Source organism: Plutella xylostella, chromosome 28 (genome assembly GCF_932276165.1).
Source record: "Plutella xylostella chromosome 28, ilPluXylo3.1, whole genome shotgun sequence".
In the NCBI taxonomy this organism is placed as follows: domain Eukaryota; kingdom Metazoa; phylum Arthropoda; class Insecta; order Lepidoptera; family Plutellidae; genus Plutella; species Plutella xylostella.
The window spans coordinates 7,608,898-7,626,916 of record NC_064008.1 but is presented as its reverse complement, the minus strand read 5'-3'; the positions used below and the strand labels follow the sequence as shown (position 1 = coordinate 7,626,916).

At 40.4% G+C, this 18,019-nt stretch overlaps 1 protein-coding gene across 1 annotated transcript in view; it reads left to right on the top strand.

The window, feature by feature from the left end:
• The window catches only part of LOC105385712 (O-acyltransferase like protein), a 54,599-nt gene that overhangs the window by 17,651 nt on the left and 18,929 nt on the right, over window positions 1–18,019 (top strand). The window contains exons 5-7 of the mRNA XM_038110912.2: window positions 4,092–4,194; window positions 5,402–5,489; window positions 15,645–15,811. Coding sequence (XP_037966840.2) covers window positions 4,092–4,194; window positions 5,402–5,489; window positions 15,645–15,811 — 358 coding nt within the window. The remainder of the gene's footprint in view (window positions 1–4,091; window positions 4,195–5,401; window positions 5,490–15,644; window positions 15,812–18,019) is intronic.

Here is an 18,019-nt window from a genome sequence, read left to right as displayed (position 1 = left end):
TTATATTATTATTTAACACACATAGTGATATCACTTATGAGTCTAAGAATTCTTGCACAGAGTAGTACGCGTTTTTTAATAGGTGATTCTTCACGCTAATGAGGAAGCTAGTAACTCTCCTGATTTCCTTTATATTTTCAGGAAGTTTGTTAAAAATCTGGGGACCCATTACATGCAATGACTTTCCAGTTTTAGATAAGCGGCATTCAGTAGACCTTAGGTCGTTAGGTCTTCGTGAGGCGAATCTGCGATCCCCTGAAGTGAAGTCTGGGAACTCATTGGGGTTGCGCTTTACATATTTTAGGACTTCTAAAATGTAAAGGCACGGCACTGTCAGGATGCGCATGCCGATGAACAGTGGTCGCGCCGGCGCGTCGGCGGGGGCCCCGGCCACGCGGCGGACTGCTCGCTTCTGCAGTATAAATGGTTTGTTGCAGTCTGCGGACACGCCCCATAGGTCTATGCCATAAGTAAGCAAAGAGTGAAAATAGCCGTAATAGGCAGTCACCATATGCTCTTTACTTAAGGTGGCGGAAAGCCTTGATAGGGCATAGTACGCACTACCGAGTTTGGAGCACAGGGCATCTATATGCTGGCCCCACTGGAGCGCAGAGTCGACGGTGAAGCCCACGAAGCGCACGGCGGCGGCGGCCGGCAGCGGCACCCCGCCCACCACGAGCGCGGGCGCGGCCGCGTCGCCGCACGACTGCCCACGCAGGGAGAATCGCAGTACTTGGGTTTTTTCCAAATTCAACTGCATCCCATTTGCCGAAAACCATCCAGTGAGACTGTCAATGACTGATTCCAGGTTCGTGGTCAGCTCCAGGTCATCCTTACCATCTACAATCGCACAGATATCGTCGGCGTACATCAGAAATGTGGCGCGTTCCGAGATTCCTGGCAGATCGTTCATCAGGATGACAAAGAGGGTGTTACCTACGTTGGAGCCCTGCGGGACCGACCTGTCACCAACCGATAGCGGCTCGGATGATTCACCGTCCACCTCCGTCACCTGTGTTCTATTGGCTAAGAAGGATTTAAATACGTCCAGTACCTGTCCACGGACGCCATAGTGTTCCAGTTTCGCGATAATGAGGGAGTGATCGACCAGGTCGAACGCGCGCGAGAGGTCGGCGAACACGGCGGCGACGCGGCGGCGCGGGCGGCGCTCCAGGCGCGCGAGCAGCTCGCGCTGCAGGCGGCGCGCGCAGCACACGGTGGAGCGCCCCGGGCAGTACGCGTACTGCTCCGAGCAGAGCGCCTTGTTCCGGTTCAGGAAGCCCATTAGCCTGCTGCAGAGGCCTGTCTCAAATATTTTAGAGATGGCCGGTACGAGTGCGATCGGTCTGTACCGCCCCATCTCAGTTTTGCTACCCTTGCCCTTCCAGACTGGGACGACTCTTATTAATTTGAGAGCCGAAGGGTATATGCCATCGGTTGCGCTCTCATTAAAAAGTCTGCAAAGACATTCTAATATTATATCGGGCAATCTGCAAAGTAAGTCACACGGAAATCCGTAAGCATCTTTGGTTGGTTTTTTCTTAATTCGTTTTATAGTTGCCTGAATTTCGTCCACCGTGTAGGGCACGAGGAACATGGAGGAGGGCTCCGGGGGGCGGCGCGCGCGCAGCAGGGCCAGCGCGGCGGGCAGGCGCGGCCGCAGCGCCGTGTCGCGCACCACCGATATGTAGTACTCGTTGAGGCGGCACGCCAGTGAGCGCGCCGAGCCCGACGGCCCTAATACACATTTCTGTAATATTGTCAACGGATTCATAGCGGGACCCTTGCATGTCTCCGATTTTATGACAGTCCATAATGACCGTGATATGTTGGAGCTGTGAGCAATGGTTGAGTTTATGCAATCACGACGAGCCGCCCTCACCTCTTTATTAAATTTAGACTTATACTCCATGTAAAGTTCTTTAATATCATGATTTGTAGTATAGTGGTCCTTATACATTTGCAACATCTGCAAGATGTTAAACGTATTTAAAATATTTTCTGTTTTCCACGAGAAATGTTTATACGATTCAGGGACTTTTTTTATTGGACAATAATTGTGAAAAAGCTGAATGATTTCATCTATGAAGATGTTTAGATTTATATTATCAAACCGTGAGAGATCTAAGTATGGTAAGTTATCCAGAAATTTATTAATATTAGCGTCAGTTAAAATACGTTTTTTGATGTGTCTAACATTGCAAAATTTTTTTAAATATTTTATTTTAAAATAAATACCTTTATGGTCCGAGAGGTCCGAGTGTGCTGCGGAGGCGTCGGTCCTGGCGGCGTCCAGGTCAGTGTAGGCGTGGTCCAGGCACGTACTGGAGCCGCCCTGCACGCGCGTCGGGAACCGCACCCGGGAACTCAGGTTGAACTCAGATATAAGTCCAAGTAATTCACGCTTACGCGCGGACGGTACGAGTAGGTCTACGTTAAAATCACCCATTACGAGGATATTGCATGATTCATGAACTAATGAGTCCAGCGCTAGCCTCAGCTGAGACACAAAAATATCATAGTCGCCCTCTGTGCAAGAACGATAAACACACATTATTATTAAATCTATGTCGACGCACTCGATTGCTGTTATTTCGCAGTGCATTTCTACAGAGAATTTTCGAATGTCTGACCTATCTATTACATTCATACGCTTATTAACATAGATACAAACACCACCATGTTCACGGGTAGGCCGACAGTAACTAGAAACTAAGTTAAAGTTAAAAATATTGATCTTATCAATTTCACATTCTTTCATCCAGTGTTCTGATAACAATAGTATCTCACAATCATACATTGTTTGCAATAAATATTCGATTCTTGCAATTTTATTATCCAGTTTTCGGATGTTTTGGTACCAAATTCGAAGTGTCATCTCGGAAGGACTAGGGACACTCGCTGATGATGTTCCAGGAGTAGTAGTTAACGACGAAACATTCCTATTTTCGGGCCGGCGCGGCGGTGGATGGCGGTGTGGGGCATTCGTCACTTCGTCTGGAGTCGCCCCGCTGCCGCTCTTGCGAGCCGCGGGGACGTCTTTGAAACCAGTCCGTTAGCTTGACGCGCGGGGGCCATACAGTGGGCGATTTGAAGTTCGTATACAGGCTCTCGGGAATGCCAATTACAAAAGATGCATGTCTGTCTGTTTTTAGAACGCGTTTTTCAATAAAATAGTCGTCTGATTTGGCGACTTTATTCAGAAAGTGCCTAACATTATCCTCCGTTGTCTCGGGTCGGAACGACCAAGCCTGTAAATATTTTATAGTTTCGACTGTTTGGAGTTCATTATCCTCACATCCCGAACCGACAATGATGGTTTGTGGCTTTTTTTTGCGTTTGGTATTGTTAACCACTACCCAAGAGCCACCGTCATTATCATTCTGGTTAGTCGTCACCGTCGTCTTTCGTATTTGTTTACTTGAGTCATCTTCCGCTGGTTTGCTGGCCGCGGCCGCATAATTGGCCGGCGAGCGCACGGCCGGGGCTGCGGGCGTGGTGGGGGAAGCGCTCGTTGATTCTCGGCCGCTCTCGGCCCGCGTCGTGGATGACTCAGCTCCCGCCTGGCGAGTACTCGGCGATGATCTCCGCTGACTGCTTCCAGCTTTAAGCGCTGTAGCTGCTTTTAAACGCGCTTGCCGTACAAGTTTAAGCGCGGGCGCTGCAGCGGCTGGAGGCGGGGTGGACACGGATTCACAACTACCGCACTCACTAATATTGTTAATTATTTTTGATTGGGCAATTAATAGCGCATTTTGCTCACTTATTTTAGTTTCGAGAGAACTCACTTTGCTTATTAGCAATGTCACTGTTTTTTGCAGTTCACGTACTAAGTTTTCGAGCGGTTTTTGCGACATTTTGTATCGTTTTCGATAAATAACAGTAAGAGCCGATGTCACCCGTGTCGAGAGAGAGACGGAACTATCTATGTATCTATCTATGTATTTATTTGTGTAGATATTTATCAGCTGTATGACACCCATATCACAAGCTCTGCCTAGTTAGGCATCAGATGGCTGTGTATAAGATGTCGTCAGATATTTAACATTTAGAAAAATATATGGGTATTCAGATCTAATTATTTGTTTTAGGTAACGGATTCGTGTTGGCGTTCTGTGTACAGAAGAACTGGAAGGCTTTGAAATACGGCGGGAAAGCTGATGGAGGCCTCTTCAAGTGCTTCCAGGCTTTGAGGTTAGTTTTCATCGGCACTAGTCATGCCATAACGTTTTTACAAATAGTGGTCTAAATATATTATGACCCACATTATAAGCTTTATGCCTAGTTTCACCGTAGTCTGCTAGATTATTAACATCCCTGTTACATTCTAGTCATCAATTATTATTTATAAATCATCTCCATATTTAATTTTTGACAGATGTGTCAAAAAGTCAAGAACTAATTCCTTGTTGTGATTTAACAGAGTATGGTGAAAGGGGCTTACGTTATTAACTAAAGACTTTAATACCTTATACGTTTTCTGATAAACTGACGAAATTCTATTACAGTTATACAGAGGTACTAATAAAATGAGTGATAATGACTCAGTACAGTAGGTTTTATCTGAAAGATTTGACGTATTGTTTTAGGGCTGATTTTTCAATGGTCAGATAAATGTTATCTGAATAATAAAACTGTTGCTGTCACTGTCTAATACAAACATTCAGATGTGACAGCATCAGAATTATTCCACAGATATCTTTTATCTGACTATTGAAAAATCAGCCCTTCTTCTTCTTCTTGGCGTCCTATGACCCCCCCGTGGGGCAAAGGGCAGACACAACGGTTCTCCATCTCTTAGAATAGAAAAATCAGCCCTTAGAGTGTGATTAATGATAATATTGATTAACAATAATGATTAACAATAGTGATTAACAAAAACGCACATATTTGCGTATACTTAAACTATCAAAACATACGCACAACGCTCAAACTTACGCAAACTGATACCAGTAAAGGCAATCAACTTTTGTTCTACGAATTTTGGAAATTCGTGAAATAAATTTAAATAGTCACGTGACCGAATAGCGTAGTGGTTAGTGACCCTGACTACTGAGCCGAAGGTCCTGGGTTCGATTCCCGGCTGGGGCAGATATTTGTTTAAACACAGATATTTGTTCTCGGGTCTTGGGTGTGCCCGTAAAATGGCAATAGGCCCGCCCCCTATTACATTGGGACTAACAAAACACTCTGGCGAAAAGTGGGTGCAGCAATGCACCTCTGCCTACCCCGCAAGGGAGTACATTAGTACAAGGCGTGAGTGTGTGTGTTTATAGTCACGTGACCTAAATTGTTTCTGTTCTATGTGGAGAAGCATTTTCTTTTCGCGTATTTTTTTAAATCTTTGAACAAAAGTGGTTCATAATGACCGCTAATGTTTTTTCATTGTTTCTCTCGGCAGATTCTACACTATGGTGATGATCCTGGGGCTTCACTCGATGATCTTCATAGGGTACGGCTACACCGCCAACCCCGAGTTTATCGAACATGTGAGTACCTACACCAAGAACCATGTAACATTAAAGGTAAGCGGTAACCTTTCGGAATCGTACGCAACGGACGCATCGCATTCAGTATTCTTTGTACAGAAATTCGCACAAGTGCGCCCACTTCTTCTCCAGTTTCTCCAATTATTATATTTTGAAAACCCGTTTGGTCCGATTCGTACGATACCGATCTATAGGATGGACCACCCTTACCTTAAGAGTCTTTTTTTTTAGGTTTTCAGAATGACCTTCCGAGTCACCTATTTTCGGCTTACTATACTTACTATGTACTTTAGCACACGCTGTATACAAATGTACAATAATTATGTTCACGATGCTTCTGATCCAGGATATACTTACCTCTATGTAGAGTACTTAATTATATGTGTGTGCTTCCCAAGAACTAACGTCTACATACAACGCTCGCTCGCTATAATAAACTGTTTAATCAAGTAATACGCAGGCAGCACTGGAATGCAAACTTCTTCCCAACTCCCAGTATATGAAGCTAGCAAGGAAACTATTTCTCAACTAAATGTGCAATACGGCAGCCAATTTGCTATAACACGCTACAACTCCGCGTTTAGTCTAGCAAGGAGTGGTATTAGATTATTTCAATACCTATAGCAACTACATATCGACGGTGGAAAGGCAAAATGTATTATCCGCCACTTTTGGCGAATATGAGTTATATATACCGTTGGAATCGCCTGATTTTTCTCTTTCGAATGGTGCGGGTCTCGTTTCGATCTGAGCACTTTTTGGCGCTTAAGACAACGGTGATTTTGGAAATCTTAATACTTTTTTCTTGTATTAAGAGCCACTTTTTTAGTCATTTGTATGTTCAAACATACTTGATCAAAACTAAAGTTATATAAAACATTGTACCCTCACTAAAACAGTAAAACATTGTGACTTAATTCATTTTGAACTAATGTGAATTTGTATCATTAGTTACTTAAGCGACCTACCTGATTGCGTAATTGATATAAAACAAAATGCCTTCTGGTCAAAAATAACATAAAATCACTTAATACATTTTACAATTTTGTAATTTGAAGCCATACTGGCACTTAAACCATTTTACCAGTCAGCCTTACTCGCGGCGTTTGGCAGTTAATACAACTTTACCTAAATCTGTTTAGTGGTACAATTGGCACTTAAGCAGCTTTTTGCGATTTGTAGATAATTGATATAAGTGATATAAAATAATTCAAAAGAATCGCAATGAAGCGGTCTATGGTGTTTAAGCTGTTATATCCAGAAGGATATTGTGTGAAAACGCCAATAATATAAATAGGACCGGTTGGAAAGGTGTCGCTTCAGCACCCCGCCGGGACGTTCATTGGGAGAGGACGTGCGTCTATGCGACAGTTGGCGCCGCGTGCGCAGCGTAATTACGTAGGTACAAACTCAGATTCGTTCGCCAGTATAAAACTGTAAATATTTTTTGATTATATCACCGATAACTACATTAAATTATGATATCTATTATATTACTCTTTACACAGGTTCTAAAAAATAGTGTTGCTATAATTAATATTTATTGAGTTATAAATATGCACTTGGATCCTTTCGCCTAAATTGCTGTTTCTATGCAAGTAGGGAATTTTAACGTTTCTCTAAAAGGATCCAACCAAATATTTATTTTTTATAAAATATTTTTTCTATGACAATATGGTTCTTAATGTAAAATATTTGTATTGTATTAACATGACATTACTTTTTATACAAAATAATAATTATATATCATAAATAAACTTATTCATAAATAATTTATATCGAAATCTAGTCAGAAACAGGATTTCTTATCTATATAAAAATCTAACCGAAAATGTGTTCCCAAGCGCAAATCTCTGGATCAACTTAACCGATTTTGATAATTGTTAGGTAATTATACGAAATAGAAGACCAGTGACCACGAGTACCACGACCTGTTTGTATCCCATAATTTTCAGAATAAAGTATTTCAACGAAAAGCAAACCTTATAGGAAAAAGTTGGACATGAATTAAATTAACTTTTCTCTAACTTCACTTCATCATCCTCCATCGCTGAAGAGTGCAATATCTGGTATATTCCATCTATCCTGCTTTTTATGCCACCGTAGGAAATCCATCGTTCCCTGGTACTTTGCCACTCTTCAGCGATCGTATGGTCCGTATCAATTCGTCTTATTCGGGGGTTGGATATTTAAATTTCTGTCAAGATGCAGGATAGTCATAAATCTCATCACGAACCATTACGTCCCCACTCCACCGGCACGGGTCTCCTTCCAATGAAGGAATGGTTTAGGCCTAGTCTACCACGTTGGCCTAGCGCGGGTTATTGGGCCCCAACACAAGCAATCTTGTGCTGAGAGAGTTTTCGGGTAAGTGGGCTACCCAACTGTCAGACGTTTTCAAGCCACCCGAAGGCCTCTGACTAGCCTGTAAGACCTGCCGATTTTATTAATCATAATGATTACGATTATGCATCAAGATACAAGATGCTCCTGGTATATTTGCATCTGCATCCAACTCCCCAGGTGGTGGTTAGGATCATTAAAAACTTCGGCAATGTGGCCATACCATCTTGAAAGTCAATCTTTCATAGTAACAAGGAGATATCCTGGGTTTTGTTGCAATGTTCTTCAAGATGCTTTGTATAGATCCTTCATGTTTCCTATGGCAGCCGATGAGACCATCGCTGGATATAGGGTTACCCCTAGCAGCGTTTGTCCTTTTATAAATTTCGTTTGATATTAAGTTCACAAAGAAAATACTCGTACGCAAGTGCTTCTTTAGAATGGTCGTCTAGTTCGACGTTAAGTCTTCCTTGATGGTTGATCATATCCCATGTTTCTTTAGACATCCATTCATTCTGTAAGTGTTCCTTGTGCCTTATTATTTCTTCGCTAATTTTTAACAACACGTCTTTGATGCCAGTTGTTGCCGATCTGGATACTAAGTTTTCTTCTAACTTGTGGGTCCTGCAGCTTATTTACACGACACCTTTGGCAGATCTTGTGGCCTGCTCCTAAACTCCCGCTATCTTCAAGCACATTTTTCCATCGACTAAGTGGTGATCACTATTGACATCAGCAACCCTCTTATTCCTAACATCCAGAAGTGTCTCCATTTTCGACTAATCGTCGGTCGATTTGGTTCTCGGTCCGGCTGTCGGGTGAGACCCAACTCACATTGTGATAGTCCTTTGGGGTTACCACCACTAAAACTTAGCCATTAACAATCCTAAAGCATCGTCGCTTGCTTATCAAATCTAGCGTATCTTGTATGAATCTGACAGATAGTTTAAAGCGAGCGACGCTGCTTATGGATTGATAATTGCTTATGTGTCTTGCCCACACTAACATACGGTGCCGATACATGGACGCTGACCAAGGAAACTGTGCACCGAATCAGAGTTGCACAGAGAGCTATGGAGCGATCCATGTTAAGAATTTCGCTTACAGACCGTATTCCCAGCGTGGTAAATCACCAAAAGGCAAAAGTCTTCGACGTCGGTATGCAGGTCACGGAACTGAAATGGGAGTCGGCAGGAAACTTGGCTCGAAGGCAGGACGGAAGGTGGACAAAGGCGGTGACAGAATGGTGGCATAGAGACGGACGAAGAAATGTCGGTTGGATTATGATTATTAATTAATGAATAAGTAAACCTGCTGATCACTTGGATCTCAATCTCAAAGTGATTTCGCGGTGAACAATATGTTAATAAAGTTTATAATAAAATAATGCTTCGAGAAAAGGTACGGCCATGCCGCTTCTTTGCTCGACTTGGTGAGATATTATGAATTTTTTGTTTTCAATCTAGCTGGCCCGCAGGTACCGCTTCTTACCCTACCCTACCCTACCCTACCCTACCCTACCCTACCCTACCCTACCCTACCCTACCCTACCCTACCCTACCCTACCCTACCCTACCCTACCCTACCCTACCCTACCCTTCTTACCTTTTATACCTTCCCTGGACTTCCACAAATGTTTCTAGACCAAAATCGGTTCAACCGTTCTCGAGTTCTGAGGTCCAATTATAAGTTCATTTATTCTTTAAGTCATTCATCTTAGATATAAATTGCCTTAGTCTGGCGGTTAATTCATTCTTATGGAATGTTTAAAGTAACATAAATTATTATAAAACATTATGCTGGTGTGATGGTTAAATCTCCTTGGTGTTTAAGCCAATTTTACCTGACTGAGATTTCAGATGCCTATGTCTTATGTCCCTTATTTCAGTAAATAGAATATGTACATTCATTTTATATACAGAATAACATAGAAAACTATTTCAATTTAACGTATTTTAATTTTCAAAGCCATAGCTAGAATAATTACAGAGATATGATTTTTTTTCGAAAATTTCAAACTTTAAATCGCTCTGGTGAACATTTTATGTCATGGCGCTTAAACCATTTTGCCTTTCCACCGTCGATATAATACACAACTGTCTGTTAAATGTACAGTGCGACAAACTTATCTGTTCCGGTGACAGCGAGCGAACTAAATTGATGCATATCTCATTATTTACTAATGAATTACATATTGATATAGATTAGATGGGTTTATTGAAACCAAAAGAGCGAATTACCACTACTGGCAAACATAAAATCTAATAGAATGAAGAAATATTACACATTTACGTCAGCTGTCACCGGAACAGATAAGTTTGTGGCACTGTAAATGATACATATTTGGGTCTACATTTTTTTTTATATTATTTCCCCGTATTAGATCCATGTCTATGGTAGCTTTAGCTCTCAAACGGCTGAAACGAACGTTCGGGTCGTAAGTGATGTTATCCCGAGTGCTCCTAGCCATGATTCATGAAAATCAGTTCAGCAGAATGTCGATACAAAATTTTACGTTGGTTAGGTTATTAAAACAGAGTTAAAAAAACATACAGGAAAGAATTTGAAATAAAATAGACAGCAGGAATTAAATAAAGTTTCAATGGAGTTGAATGAACTATTCGAGACTGACTTTACATCCCTGGAGACTGAAGTAGTTAAGAAGATTGTTCTCTTGAGACAGGCTACAAGATCTTACCAAAATAAGTTACATACTTATTAATACTACTTATAATATGTGCTTACACAATTTGTTGGAATAAAAGTAATTGTAATTCAAAAAACGACGACCGAATGGCGTAGGTAGTGGTTAGTGACCCTGACTACTGAGCCGATGGTCCCGGGTTCGATTCCCGGCTGGGGCAGATATTTGTTTAAACACAGATATTTGTTCTCGGGTCTTGGATGTGCCCGTAAAATGGCAATAGGCCCGCCCACTATTACATTGGGACTAACATACACTCTGGCGAAAAGTGGGTGCAGCAATGCACCTCTGCCTACCCCGCAAGGGAGTACATTAGTACAAGGCGTGAGTGCGTGTTTTTTTTTTTTTTTGTACCAATGAATAAAGTCACAAATCTTCTAACCGGACCAATTAAAAATAAGAGCTGCGTGGAAGTGGGATTTCAAGACATTTATTTTGCACTGATACCGCACACTCCATCTTGTTCGTAATATTGTTAATCTACGGTAAAAGTCATGTATAGTAGGAGTTAGGACCGAGGCGAAGCAGTTCAATGAACTATGCGCTTCATGGTCGATATAACATTAACAAGTGAGCCAACGGCCAAAGTATTGCAAATATTTAAGTAAGATTCGTGTAAATATACCTAATACAAACAAATTAGGTAGGTATATTTACACGAATCTTACTTTTTTTCGAATTTCAACTTTAGGAATAGAAAACGTACCAGTAAGAAATGTTTTATTGTAGAATAGGATGTCTTGAAAAAATCGCTATGAGCGATTTCAGACCGTAATTTAGTAGATAATATTTTGCAGATCACGGACTTTTTGTTATAGAGAGTAATATGTTTTTTTGTAAAAAAAATATTCAAAAAGTCGTTTGTTAAAATTGTGATGTCATTGTCACCCCCTCTCACCCTACTATACCAAATTTGCAACACACTGTATACTAATCAGTTAAGCACACACATAATATTATTACGGGATATCTTTTTGCACTCTCAAATTATGTAGTTACGTATAAAAAAACTGATAACCTTGTACCACACTCCGCTATACTGTTCCAGTGACCGGGTTTTTTTTTATACGTTTTGGTGGCCGCACCTCACTTTTCTCGTTCAATTTTATTATGTCACTAGTCTTCACGCGAATAAAAACCTTATTGAGTTAACATGAGTAATAATTTTGCGAAATTAATATGTTTATATATTTTGTGTGCTCATAATAAAAAGAGTTTACGATTAAAGTTGCTGTTTTAGCACTTTGAGACTTTGACCTTGAGGAACCTTTACTTCAAGGGCACTCATGGGTAATTTTTACTATTATCTTAATTTTCCTTCGGGTTTCACTAATAGAGACATCAAGTTAGGTACAACATAAGTTATGAATATGCCAGATGCATGAATTTCGTTGATAACCAATAGTTAGTTATGATTTTTGACCAATGGTTGAGTTAACCACGGATCAAAAAACCAAAAGTCCTACAACATTACTAATAACCGCGATCCGATTTTACAAAAAACTTAATCAGTAACTAATTACATAATTTGGTTAAGAAAGATGATAAGCCAAATAATTATGATAAAGCCACAAAGACAAAAAAAATGGAATAAAATTATCTTTATTTATCAAAACGTGGTAGCTATGTTACGGCAAAAGGAAGGCCAATTTTGTTGCTCAATAGAGAATGGATTGACCGTGCCGCGGTCAAATATAACTCTATAAGGTTTATAATAAGGCTGTAGGCCTCGTAAAAATTGTAATGTTTATGTTTTATTTATTGTTTTCTCTCATTGAATGTATAATTCACGGGCAATGACAAAGTCCTCTTACAAAATGCGAACACAAAATGAACCCAATAAAAAAAACACAATATTAATATTTTTAGTTTGTAATACCGAAACGACATAATGAATTAAGATCAATGAACTTATACAGGGTGTCCCATAAGTTCCTATTAGATTTTCTCTCATCACTACATTGTATGCAAACTATTTAATTGTACGCTGCAAAATCTTCAATACGTATAAATCGCATAAATCCCAATTCCATTCACAAGTAATTCTACAGTAGATAACCAATATGAATACGAAAATAGGAAAACAATACACAGTCATATTTCACGTCCGTCCATGAAACTGTACAGGGTGTTGCAAAAAGATATACTAAGCCGAAAGGGGGTTATTACGATCAACTTTTGTTCTACAAGTTTTGAAAATTCACATAAAAAATATTATTTTCTTTCACATAGAAATTTTTTTCACGTAATTTTTTACAATGGAGAACTTTTTTTTTGCGAACTATTATGACTTGTACAACAAAATTAGTTCAGAGTCACCCCATTTTGGTATTTTTTTTTGCAACAACCTGTATACTAGAGATTTGAATAGTGGAATAGGGAACAGTGGGGAAGGATTCATTTATAATAAATTGACTATAATTTTAACCGCTCTAACAAAATATCGTTATAGCACAGATTAAACATTAGTTCGCATGTTACCGCTATATACTGCATATAAATTAAATTTGCACTGACTAGCTACACGGAATCACAATATTACAACGTAGGTTTTGAAACGTTTAAAATTGCTGACCGCAAAATCAGATTGCGCTATTTGATTGCCACTGTATACAGGGTGTTGCAAAACTGGCCGATAATACAGAATAGGTCTTTAAAATCTGAAAGCTAAAGTGGTGCTACCCCGGTCATATCTACGTCTTCTTTTTAGCGTGTCGCTGACAAAAAATACAGCTGAACTAACCTTTGACACCGTGGTGAAAGGATTAGCCAGTCAGATCAGTTGTCAAACCCAGGGTGTGCCGAGGGATTTATACAGGACTAGCTGATCCCGCGAGCTTCGCTTCGCCTTAAAAAGTTTCCCGTTGGAATTCCGGGATAAAAAGTAGCGTATGTTCTTTCTCATGGTCTACACCATATGTATACCAAATTTCATTCAAATCCGTTCAGTAGTTTTGGCGTGAAAGAGTAACAGACAGACAGACAGACAGACAGACACAGTTACTTTCGCATTTATAATATTAGTTAGGATTAGTTAGGATGTTAAACAAAGCGGATCATTCAGTTCAACGTTAGTTTTCACATTAGAAATTTTTCAAAAATCTATTTCGCTTTCCCATAAAAACATGTTGTCACGGTACATTTTATGTCCTGAATTCCCAAATGATTGATGGATGAGGGGGTGATTGACCTGAATCACCGACGGCTATTTATTCTATTCTATTCTATTCTCTGTGGGGGTGTAAGTACCTGCACCTGGCTCTCTCGAGTGGAACCTTTGTGCATATCCCCAAGGTCTAAACTGCCTTCCTAAGCTTGGACCATTTCCCACCACGCTGGTCCACTGCGGGTTGGTGGGTTCACATATCTAGATGTGCTAGATCTAGATATTCAGGTTTCCTCACGATGTTTTCCTTCACCGTAAGAGCGATGGTATACATTGTACTTAAGTTAAAAGAACTCATTGGTACATGTCAGCGCCGGGATTCGAACCCGCATCTCTTGATTGAGAAGCGGGCGTTTACCCGACTGAGCTACCACCGCTCCGGCTTAGTTTACCACTTTTGCAACAACCTGCATATTGTACATACTGTGTAGGTTAAGTTTTGGTTTTGTGACGATATTTTCATAATGTTTAATATACTTTTTCGCGTTCCCACATTGAAAATTTTAAATGATATTATACAAAGTGACAAAGAATGTACGCAAAAATGTTTCCCTCCAAATGACAGAGTACATGTTGCCCTGTTTGCATGTCAAAGCCTCAAAAACAATTATTATGCAACCATTATACTGTGTTTAAAAAACCACAAAAATTTTAAGCGGCAAGGGAAAAATGGCAACGATGGTTTAAATTTTTATATACAAAAATATGAGTTGTGATTGTCGTGGCGATAAAAAAGGGGGATAGGTATTATAAGTTCGATAGATAGATGGCCTCTGTGATGTTGTTTGTTTGCTTTCGTTTTTAATATAATCAGACTAGTGGCTCTTTTTTTGAGTTCTGTATCTCAATAGCTAAACACAGAGAAGCCTTATAATAATATATTTTTTTTGTCCGCCTGTCTGACTGTCAGCCGTTTATAAAATATGAAGCTATTTTTTATTCGATATTGATTTTAGTCACCCTGTCTATTATTTATAATTTCTTAATTTTCATTTTTCAGTTTGTAACATTTCCTTTAAATTAAATATTAAATTTTATCAGCCAGCACCTTTTTGAGGGCAAAACTAAGGCCAGATTCTCTAAGCACCTTTCAAAATGCTTGCGTTACTAAGTTAGTTACAAAACTGAGCATAAATTGTATGTGGTAAAACTTAGATTCATGTTTCCTCTGTGTAATAACCTAATAACTATGTAGATTATGCCTAGATTAAAAATTACAAATCGTATATTATGCTTTATACATATGTCTTTCTTAAATGGTCTTGGAAGTAAATTTAATGTTTTTTTTTTGTGTGTATTGTAATTTTAGGAGGAAACGAAATGTTTTAATGAAGGGAACGGTATTTCTCAAAGTCGAGTTAAACATTGGTTGGTTGGTACATTATGTACTTACCTTGGTACACAATAAAAAATATTTAATTAGGTACTTATCTTTCCATCCATATTCCTCACGGCGTAAATACTAATAGTGAACCTTACAAGGCAAAAAAATAGTTTTTGCAGTAAATCTTAAAAAGACGAATTTTTAACAAAGAATTCGCTTCTAAGGTCCATCTGAAAACCAATGCTATGACCTTATTGTCTACAGCACATGCTGCATTATGCTGCTGACAGGTGACTGTCATTTTAACAGTTTTTCAGGGCGAATGCTTGATTACTGTCGCACACTGTCGCAGGTTTTTGCGATGCGACGTCGCAACTCAGTTTCTTGTCATCCGACCCATCACGTCCCCACTGCTGGGGCACGGGTCTCCTTCCATTGAAGGAATGGTATAGGCTTAGTCCACCACGCTGGTCTAGTGCGGGTTGGTGGACCCCAACACAAGCACAAGTTTCGTGTACAAGCGCTTAACTAGAGTAGTTTGTAAAAAATACATTCATTAGAAAATTTTATATTTTTACGACGAATAAGCATTTGACTTTGACTTTTCCTCTTCCCCAGTCCTACGACGACTTCTTCAAAGCGCTCCTGTTCAACGCACGCGTCATAGTCCAAATCTTCTTCGTGATGGGAGGCTTCCTGATGGCCTACAAGATGTTCCAGTACGCGGAGACGCATCGGTTCACGCTGAAGATGGTGCCCATGGCTCTGGTTAATCGGTGGATCAGGTACAGTTTATTAATAAGTATTTATTTATTAACACTTCATCATTATAAACTAAAGGCACAGTTTCGAAATCAGACTTAAAAATGATGTACCTATGTATACATGGGAGGCCTTATTACTAAGAAGCAATTTCTTCCGACCAAGCTCATAACTGGAAGCGGTTCATAGTCAGCGAGGCTCAAGAGAAAGGGAAACTGTGGCCAGAGCTAAACTGTAGGCCACCGACAGAGAAGGATGGAAGCGCCTCGCGCCTGGTGTCAGCCCCAGACTCCTCGGAGGAGTAGCGGGAATGAAAAAGAAGGAGGATTGGGAGAAAGTGGTTCTTGGCAATAAGGCCGCCTTTCTTCGTGATGGGAGGCTTCCTGATGGCCTACAAGATGATCCAGTACGCGGAGACTCAACGGTTCACGCTGAAGATGGTGCCTATGGCGCTGGTTAACCGGTGGATCAGGTAAATAAAGTTTGCAGTCATCTGTTTCTTTCCACAACAATGTTATAGGGGGTCAAAAAAGGCCTGAAAATTGGCCAGAACTGTTTCGAAAAAGGGACGGTACGGCTGTTTTTGCTCGAATTGGTGGGACTTGGGGTATTGCCGTGCCCCCATATTGTAATATGTGAGTACTAGATTTTCCCGCGATCTTTGGTTGCCCTTTGGGGATTTGATGTAAACACTAGGAAATATCATTGTTGATAATTATTTGGTAGGCAAATAATATGTCATTTCCTCGTGTTTAAATACAATTGACATACTATTAATTTTAGGTAGGTATCTAAGTATATTTTGCAAAATTTCAGCTCAGGGTGTCAGTTTAAGTACCTACCTGCTAACAGCCATTTAGGACTAACAAAAATCCATTTCACTCGTTGTGAAAACAAAATAAACGCGGTCATCACGACCCATCACGTCCTCACTGCTGGAGCACGGGTCTCCATCCAATGAAGAAAGGGTTTAGAAACGCAGTATATAAAAAAGTAGGTAAATAAGTTTTTTCAGTACATACATACAAGCATTATGAATGAATGGAAACTAACTAACCGGTGTAGCCATAACTAAAGTACTCTCAAAAACAAAGCTCTACTAACAGCATCCTTAAACACGAATTCACTTAGTCCATTATACACTTAAGTAAGTTTAAATAAAGTAGAAACTAGGTACAAGGGGGTCACTCTGGCTTACGAGAAACTAAGTTCAATAATGATAATGTCCTCCTAGCCGAATTCCGACTACGGCGGCCAATCACATTTGAGATCAGCCATCTACGCAGGAGTAGATTATAGTGCCCAAGTGTGTGCGCAGTACACAGGAGCACTCTCTGTTCCATCACTCTCATAGCCCAATGGGACGGATTGAACGACTGGAGAGAGCTAGGCGCAGGACCGACTGCTTTACATGCCCATCCAGCAGCATGGATCGTTTCACTGTTTCGGACATCAGGTGATCAGCCTTCTATGTCCTAACCAAACTTATAACCACAATTTAGAAACACAAATTTATGGTCCCACCCGGGAATCGAACCCGGGACCTCTGGGCCATGAAGCGTAGCTTCTACCACTAGACCACAGAGGCAGTTAAGTTCAATAATAATGTATGGGGACATCTCACACACGGCCATCCGACCCCAAGCTAGGCAGAGCCTGTAATATGGGTATGCGACAGCTGATATATCTACACAAATACATACTGTAGATAGATAAATACCCAAGACCCGAGTACAAATATCTGTCTTTAAACAAATATCTGCCCCAGCCGGGAATCGAACCCGGGACTATATAGCAGTCAGACTCAAGTCGTCGTCGTTGCATTCAAGTTACCGATAGAATTATCTAGTCAAGTCCTCGGATCGCTTTTAGTGATAAGACCGCCTTTTGTACTCTAATTCAAGCAAGTCAAGTTACAACTTGTTAATCCTAATCCTAATCCTAACTAATATTATAAATGCGAAAGTAACTGTGTCTGTCTGTCTGTCTGTCTGTTACTCTTTCACGCCAAAACCACTGAACGGATTTGAACGAAATTTGGTATACATATGGTCTAGACCCTGGGAAAGAACATAGGCTACTTTTTATCCCGGAATTCCCACGGGAAAACTTTTTAAGGCGAAGCAAAGCGCGCGGGAACAGCTATTTAATTATATTTTTTTGGTGTACAAATGCTAACTCTGTCTATCTATAATGCGGGCCGCCTTCGATAGGACAAGGTGGAGAACATT